Source organism: Hippichthys cyanospilos, chromosome 10, assembly GCF_059441005.1.
Source record: "Hippichthys cyanospilos isolate Australia breed blue-spotted pipefish chromosome 10, RoL_Hcya_1.0, whole genome shotgun sequence".
Lineage (NCBI taxonomy): Eukaryota > Metazoa > Chordata > Actinopteri > Syngnathiformes > Syngnathidae > Hippichthys > Hippichthys cyanospilos.
This window is the reverse complement of record NC_142378.1, coordinates 18,573,722-18,582,411: the sequence shown is the minus strand read 5'-3', so window position 1 is coordinate 18,582,411 and position 8,690 is coordinate 18,573,722. Positions and strand designations below refer to the sequence as shown.

Sequence of the window (8,690 nt, the reverse complement as noted above, 5' to 3'; positions counted from 1 at the left end):
TTACTTATGTTAATAGGAGGAAAAGGTATCAAGGCAAAATGCTGTTGAACCATAGGTACTGTATATCTATATGGCCAAATGCTTCTGGGATATAAAACCCATGACAAAACTTTGTCACTGCTAAGATATATCAAATAAAATGCAAATCACATAAAGCTGTCACTCTCAGCTGACTAAAAAAGGTAATCTCAAACAAAAACACATTTGAGAGAAGCACGCAAGAAAAAAGGAGCACACGAGACAAAGAGCATTCGAGAAAAAGAGCACAAGCAAGGAAGAAGAGCATGCAAGAAAAAAAGGAGCACCCAAGAAAAAAGGAACTTTTTCTCTACCGAAGTGGTTGGTGTGGGTGGAGGGGATGTGGACTCGCTGCTGATTGGGCGACAGGGTGCAACGTGATTGGACGTACACGATGTTAATTGGACGGTTAATCCTGCTAGTTTTTCTTTTTTTAAAAATGAGTGCAACCACAAAATGTCAAATCGTCCGTATATAAATTAAGCACCAACTTTTGACTCGTATTTCTTGCGCATCCCAATATTGATGTCCTTAGGTAGTGTGTTTGAAGTCACTTGAATTTGTCACTTGAGCTTTATGGGTTCAACTCCAGCTGGTGTCACCTATTTTTTTTTTCTTTTTTACTGTGCTTGTTTGTTTTCCCCGTGTTTGCAATTTCTTACAGACAACCAGTGGTTGAGAAGCAGCCGCTATGTTTTGCTTATTTATTGATGAACAGAACGTTTCGGCCCTAAGTGTTCTGTTCATCAATAACAGTTCGGCGTTGGAGCAGTAGTGTGTAGACTTTCTTCTGTGCATCAATACATATATATTAGAAGCTCAAGAGGTTAAGTCAGCATTGATTATGCAATCAGTGCAGCGGTGTAATGCAGTATAATGCTGAAAGCTTCTAATAAGCTACTTTTAACTCTTTCAGTGCCATGGATGAGAATTTTCGTCATGTAAAATACCTGCTTGTGTGCCAGTGACAAGAATTGTTATCCACTTTTTTTTTTTTGAATGAGTAGATGACACTCGTGGCCAGCACTCCTCTTAATATTATGCCAATTGAACAGCGTTGTTTTTCTAGGTAAAGAATGGAATCCAATCGTCCATATGGTACCATCGATGTCGAGGTAGTCATACGATACAATATTCCGGTCTTGAAAAATGCGTCAAAATGCTTGAAATCGTCCGGCACGCCGGGGCATAGGTGTGAAAGTCCAGGCCCGGGAGCCAGATCGGGCCCGCCACATCATTTTATGTGGCCTGTGAAATGCTGATTTGACTTCAAGTTTCTGGCTAAAATGCCAGCTGTCGAGTTGTTTTCAACTTTCAATACTCTTTGGTTAAAAGAAAAATACGTTTTTGTTTCCTTTTTATTTCTATTCTCGAAGAGTTTTTTAACCAACCTCTGATTTTCAAACGAGCAAGTGTGAAACGAACACACTTAAAATGTATATGACTCGCAGTCATTCCGGTCTTCTGACAGAGCCTATAACTACAATGTGGTCCACGATAAAAATGAGTTTGACACCCTTGCCTTTTCAGACAACGCATAGCGCTGAAAAAGTTAAAACAACGAAAACGTCAGGTCAAAGACCGGATGGTGGAAGCAGCAGTTTGGACGAACAGAACGCAATCAGAAAAGCAAAACCAATAAAACAAGATCTACGTAACATTCATTTTATTTTATTTTATTTTAACTAGATACAGTGAAAGAAAAAAAAAAATCTCTTTATATGACTTTAAACTTCTTCCTGAAAAATTGAAAAAAGCCTTTAGGAGAAGGGAGGGTGGGGGAATGAACAAGTACCTCTTTTAATCTCCAAGATAAATGAAATGATATGGTTGAGGAACGTGAATGAAAACTACAAGTTCAGGCACTGATAAGGTATCACTCTCCCTTTATGACATCGTTAAGTCTTGAGGATGAAAAGGCCACACTGTTGATTTGTATAGGTCTTCTTCTTCATCTTGTACAAAAAAAAGAAGAGAAAAACAAAACTAACACAAAACGCTCTACCTGCCCTCTGTGATTACATGTCAGTAGGACACATTGACAACATGACATGGGGGGGAAAACCATGACAATAACACTGATTTGTTCTCCTCGTTAGCCATCACCTCGCGCCAAAATGGCCAGACGTGTTTTGCGATGGGGGAAGAAAACGGGGGAAATGAGAAACAAACTTCATTGACATATGAAGGCGATCCACATTAAGTATGGTAGCTACATTCAAAGAACCAGTTGCATAATTACTGTTCACTCACACCGACTCGGCACGTATCCTCGGTGCCCCCTCCCCCCAAATCGGAAAAGAAAACCATCCCTCCGAGTGGCCTTTTTCAAGTCAAACAAGAACTAAAAACCTTCAAGAGCCTTGCTTTCCGTTTGTTGTCCAACTTTGTAAAGTTCATCTACAATACACTCTAAACTTCAAACTAATATTGCCATTTATGTAAAAAAATCTACAATGTATAGGCTAACAAAATATATATTTTTATATATATTTAATTTTTGGAAAACGAAACGCTTCGAGAGTAACTTAGGGAGTGAATGTACACGTCACGCTTCTCTCCAAAAGGAGGCGGAAGAAGGCGAGGGGCGCTAATTCAGTGGGAATGCTCGTTTCTGGAAAAGGAAACCTCCGTGACGCAAAACCGAAAAAGAAAAAAGTGGTCTGACCAAACGTTCCCTCCGTACAAGGGAAAAAAAAAAAAAAAACTTTTAACCCCCCCCCCCCCCGCCGGGCTTTCAATTCAGGGGGTAAATAAATGGTAGCCCTCAAGTTTGCTGGCATTGTCGCTGAGCCATTTGAAAGAAGCGCCCGCCTCTCCACGAGCGCCTTAAATGGCTTCTTTTGTTATTCCAGCCAACTGGACACCTTCAACAAACTGTGCTTTGTCTCGTTTGTGTGCGCGCTTTAGTTGCAAAGCAAGTAGACACCTGAAGTCACGAGGACCATTTGAATTTGTCGTCCCAAAAAGAAAAAAAAAAAAAGAAAGAAAAAAGCAAGAACTGCTCAGTGATGCTAATGGAAATGCTCCCCTCAAATTAGGAGCCCCCGATTCCAGGGTGTCCGGATGAACTCTGCATCCCAATTGTCCAGAAATGGCCACCTTGCATTTTATGGCCTCTTCAAACAATTGCTGATTAAAAAAAACAAAACAAAACAAAACAAAAGTCACCGAATTTAGGCAATTCAACTATGGGCGTGGTTACATAACATATGTAAGACTGTACCATCACACTGGGAATGACATACATTAAAAAATAATTGCTCATACACATAAGCAATTCCTCACAATAAATGTTCCTCACATGTAAAGCAATTTGCTTAAATGTCAAATAGAAAACATTGTGTAACATCGAGGCACAAATCTATGATTCAGTTTGTGTTTCTTTTTTCCATGCACCAGAGCAACTCTCGGCAGTGTGTCAAAAGTCCTAAATTGTGACCAAAAACAAAAGAAAGAAAAGTTCTCCGGTGTTCAATAGTATGGCGGAAACAAAATGTCAAAGTTCTTTGTACAGATATATATATATATATATATATATATATATATATATATATATATATATATATATATATATATATATATATATATATATGAAAAAACACAAGCCAAAAAACAAAAAAGTTCTTCACATTTGAGCTTGTAGTCATTGTTGGGAGTGCGACAAACAGGCTGTGTCCATTTTGGCAGTTTGTGTGTATGTGTGTCTCGGAACGGAAAGGACAACAGATAGACATGTCCACATATGCACGCGCACCCACTGAGAGTTAACAGGTGGAAGAAATCTGTTAAGGCCACATCCTCTGAGAGCCAAGGAACCAGCGCATCTGCAAAAAGAAATGTCCACATGTTAAAAGAAGAAAAATCTCAATACAAAAATGTTTGTGTTCATTTCATGTTATTTCAATTCAAATTGTGAAAGTATTCATGACTCTTCAATAAAGCAATCCATTCAACCAGTTTAACTCATTCGATGCCAGGGACATATTTTCATGTTTTATTTATTTATTTTTAAGAGTCCAGACGTTCAATCCCAGATTGTGAAGCCATTGAATAGCGATCGATTTAATACTTAAGTATCTTGCTGTGAGTATACATTGCACACAGTACGTATAGAAATGTAGGCGAGCCAAACTTCAAAATAAACACCAAATGATAAAAGGAAACAATGAAATGGCCTTTATCGGACTCGGGAATTGCTTTTAATGGTCGTCGCATCAGAGCTACCAAGATCAACACGCCACAACAGCAGTCACTGATAAAGGACAGTGAGAAACTACTCAGTGAACATTATGCACTCAAAGTAATCAGACATGGCAAACTGACATCGTTAAAAGTACATCAATATGTTAAACTTTAATAACTGAAAATATCTAAAACAGGTGTGTTTCCATTAACCTCAAACTAGCCCTAAAAGCAAAATGTGCAAAAGCAAACATTGATGGTAATACTGAAAAACCCCCCGCAAGAAGGATTTTAAGCAGAAATTCTTTTTTTATTTTTGACGCGTTAACAAGGAGACATTTCTCAAAAGTTGCAGTGGAAAGGATTTTTCTTGCGTTGCCTCTAGTCATGTGACCCACCCGGTCACATTCAAGTGACGTCGCATGACTAGCATTCCTTTTTGGATTCATGGTGGCTGCATAATGGGACGGAAGAAGTAGTCCCGACAAGACCTTGGAGGTTTTGAAAACTACTTTTGGGCGTTGTACGCCCGTATTTACTCCTGTTTGCCTGTCCGTGCGTGCGCAATTGCGCTCCTGGGATCAGGAAATGTTTTAGTTCTTATTTTTCCTTCCTTTGGTGCCATTTCGCCTGGTTCGTATTGACTTGCTTGCCGGATGGCTTTTGTCCGCAAGGAGGCTGTCGTGCATGCACAATACATGCTGCATACAAAAAAATGGAGCGAGCGGAAGGATTGTTGCACTTGGTGCTTGGATTGTGGCTGTTTTGGAATACCGCATCAACTAAAAGACGATATTAACTTCAAATCGGTCAAAGGAAAGAGACGGAAGCAAAGCTCGTTCATTCTTTTTCCTCTTTCTGTCGTTCATGGCGGCTATTTCCCCCGTCTAGTTTTCCATGCTGCATATTCGCATCGGTCTTGGACCGTTCAATGGCCTCTTAAGTAATTGTGTCACGTTTTCGAACCGCTCGACAAATTTTGGACCCGCAATGCAAGAGGTACGAGAAAAAGTGAATAGAATAGAGCCAGGTAGATTTCTCGGTGGAAAAAGTCAGTGATGGGGCCTCATATTTATGTGTATTTGATCCCCGCAACAATTACACGATGAAACACGCCATCATGCTACATAAACTTTAAAATAAATACATCAAATACCACATGGTCTTCAATCAAATAGCATTGCCAAGCTTTTATTTGGAAGTGTTTCCTCAGAACGGCATTTGCATTCTGATTAGCTTGACTCCTTTATCCCAAATTATTGCCATCACATCAAGTCTCTACCAACATCAACACGCCGCCCGCGAAGAAACACATTCAATCACTGATTAAAGATGCTAAGAAACCGCTCATCAGTTACGCTGTTATCATTTAGTAAGTTGCTGCTAACTTGCGGACGAGACGTTTGATGCGGTCGATAAACTCGAGAATCTCAAACTCGGACAGAAAAGAGGAAACTGATTTGTTAGTCACTAATAACTGTAATAATGGCAACAATAAAAACAACTGTTCATAATGTCATCTTATTGTTAAATATGTAGCTTTGCCACGTATGATTTTTTTTTTTTTTTGCTAACGCACACCTTGAAAACGCGGAAGCGTGCGCTGAGGGTGGGCAATCTGTCAGTGACTCGCCGCTTTGGCGAGGGAATGCCCAGCTGTGCCTTATCATTTCTCGTAGTTGAAGGAAATTGATGTTGGATGTCTTTGTCTCAAGGGAGCCTGTTCCAGATCATCCAGCCAGCTATCAATTTTTCTGTCCTTCCATTACTTCCAAATATAAAGCAACTGCTGTGTCGTTGCAATGACAGCTACCGACAGAGAGAAAAGGGGACAACTACCCAAAACAACACACCCTGAAAGGGTTATAAAAGGCATGTTTATTGTGCATTTGTATTTCATATTTTTAAATGATTTTAAATGATTACTTTTTAAAAAACGTGTGATAATTAAATGTTAAAATTAACGATGACAGAAAACGGCTTTCATAAAACAATTTTGTTCTATTTTGAGAATCATCAACAGGTTCCCTTCATATCTTTAAGGACTGCAGCCGATCAATTAATCTGTTGATTACTTTGTCGATCAATCTGATTTTTAAGAAGGCTTTAATTGAACCATTTTATTATTAAGGATTAGGTATTTTCCCAAATTTTTTTATCTTGTGATTTGATAGCGTGATTAGTCCATACCAAAAATAAGATCAGCAAAAATGTTCATCACTGTTTTCTAAACTAAAAGCAAATCTTGACAAATGTCTTATTTTGATTCAACACAATGTCAGTCTGCTTTCATACAGGATTACAGAAATCCGGAAACATCTTGGCCGATTAATCGTTGCACCTCTGGTACACAATAAAAAAATGTGTGAACCACCACTGTAAAGATTCCACTGTAATGATGAACGTTAGGTTATCTACACTTGGAGCTTACCTGGTGTTACATGTGACCAACTGGATTGTGGCCATCCCCCCCAATACTTGGATGACCTCCTGAGAGCTGCATGGGTGCGTCACCCACCACCCCGGACACCTTTTCCTCCTCACGGCGCTTTAAACATGCCGCCTTGGGGTTCAGGTTACGCTCTGAACCAAGGACAAACGGTGCAACGTCAGTATTGGATTTAAAAAAAAAAAAAAGTCAAGGGCTCAGTCAGGGCTCTTCAAAACTGACCTCTGACTTGTTGTTCTAAATTGAGTATGACGTTGACTGCTTGATGCAGGATGAGAAGTTTGGTCTGGGGTTTATCATGGCTGAGATGCAGCTGGCACATCCTCCCGAGCTCCTTGAAGGCCTCGTTTATGTCCCGTACTCGCAAGCGCTCGCGGGCGTTGTTGGCCACTCGCCGTTCCCGCTCGCGCTCCATCTTCACCTCGGGTGGGAGGTCCTCGTCGTCTTCGTTGTCCTGACTGCAAAGAAATGGCGCGGTGAGAGCTCGGAACATTGAAACCAACCCAACCGATAATGCGACATCATGCCGATAATTGCCGCCGATCTCCGGATTGCAAAAATGTTATCTTTCTACGGCATCCGATATGCTAAAATTACAAAGGAACTCTACATTTTACTACATTCTACTTTATCATCTCTGATCCACTGAGATTAAAAAGACTCTTGGGACAACCGTTATTCACATTTTACCAAGATAAATCAAAATAAGCAAGACAGCATCTGAACAAGTGTGCTTTGCATGGCCGCGAGGGAGGAGCCAACAAAGCACAAGAAAGGGATTTTCTACTTGAGAAACTTACTCATCTTTCGGCTCTGAAAGGCTAGAAAGCATCTGGAGGGTCAACGCCTCCTTTCTGAAAATTGTGACATAAAAGGAGGGGGGGGGGGGGGGGGGGTGTCAACAGCATTAAACAGCTCACATTGGCAACCAGGGCCACACAGGATTGAATTTTATTGACTTATGACGCCCTTTATGAGAGACGGATGGCTGGAACTTTAGGTACGCGGAGCAAACAAAATCTCCATCTTGTCGTTTCTCAAGCAAGCTTAGAGAAATGGCGAACCGCGAGCCACGTACCTTGTTCGACTGCGCGCTGCTTTAGAATCCTTCTTTTCATCATCAGATTTGTCCGCGTTTGATGAGTTCTCATCCTCCTCCTTATCTTCTCTTTTGATGTCCGAGCTGCTGTTGGAGTGTGTCGAGCGCGTGATCCCACCAGGAAGACCTCCGGAAGGCAAACGCATGTGATGCCACACGTTTTATAATTTGATGACCCAGCTTAGGCATGACTTACTGCTGAACCCTTCCGACTGGCCAACTGAAGGCGTGGACCCGGATGCGTGGTGACCGTGCAGAAGTGTGCTGCTGGGCGGAAGGCCAGTGGGCTCCTCGTGTTTTCCTCCCTGTTAAATAGATGAATGGGTAGCTATCATTAATCCTGCCAGGAGGAGCTATGTCTATCCTGCCACATCTGGAGCCGTTTCATGGAACACATCTGTTGGAATGACTCACACTTGAAAACCTGGGTGACCACAAACTCTTAATACAAGTACAATACCTGTTCTACCTAAATAGTGACAGCAATGAAGTAATGTATGCAGAGCAAAGTGGCAAAGTTACATCTACTAAAACATGACACCCTCAAATGGATCCTGTTGGAACCAGCGACCCGGTGAAAAAGATGCAAGGTTACACAAGTTCCATTTGCTTGCAGTTTAACAACTGTCCACCAGATGTCATAAGCTTTTGTCCAACAACTACGTTAAGATTGAGTTAATTCCTTGAGCAGAATACAGACAAGACTCATTTTAAGAGGACATAAAATGGTAAAATGTGCTGCAATTTGTTCTTGTAAGCACTAATACAAACTGCTTATTTCTTAAGCCTGCCTGATTCCACATCATGCAGCACAGCAACCTTGATAAAGAAAACCTTTTCACAAATAATCAGTATGATCTATGTGTTGCAAAAAACGATCAATAGATTTTTCTACAAGCATGTCAAGCTAAACCTTAAAGGGTATAAGCTAGTAGGTGC

The 8,690-nt window shown here is 40.8% G+C and overlaps 1 protein-coding gene across 3 annotated transcripts in view; it reads right to left on the bottom strand.

Annotated features, from left to right (window-relative positions):
* Positions 1 to 1,669: 1,669 nt before the first annotated feature.
* Positions 1,670 to 8,690, bottom strand: part of tcf3b (transcription factor 3b) — a 33,122-nt gene continuing 26,101 nt past the window's right edge. For 2 of the 3 annotated variants that reach the window (XM_088425948.1, XM_088425950.1), the window contains 6 exons: positions 7,948 to 8,056; positions 7,731 to 7,878; positions 7,453 to 7,506; positions 6,875 to 7,110; positions 6,635 to 6,786; positions 1,670 to 3,845 (listed from right to left, as the gene is read on the bottom strand). In XM_088425948.1, coding sequence (XP_088282074.1) covers positions 6,641 to 6,786; positions 6,875 to 7,110; positions 7,453 to 7,506; positions 7,731 to 7,878; positions 7,948 to 8,056 — 693 coding nt within the window. In that variant the 3' untranslated portion in view covers positions 1,670 to 3,845; positions 6,635 to 6,640. The remainder of the gene's footprint in view (positions 3,846 to 6,634; positions 6,787 to 6,874; positions 7,111 to 7,452; positions 7,507 to 7,730; positions 7,879 to 7,947; positions 8,057 to 8,690) is intronic. The other variant, XM_088425949.1, reaches the window with a different exon arrangement.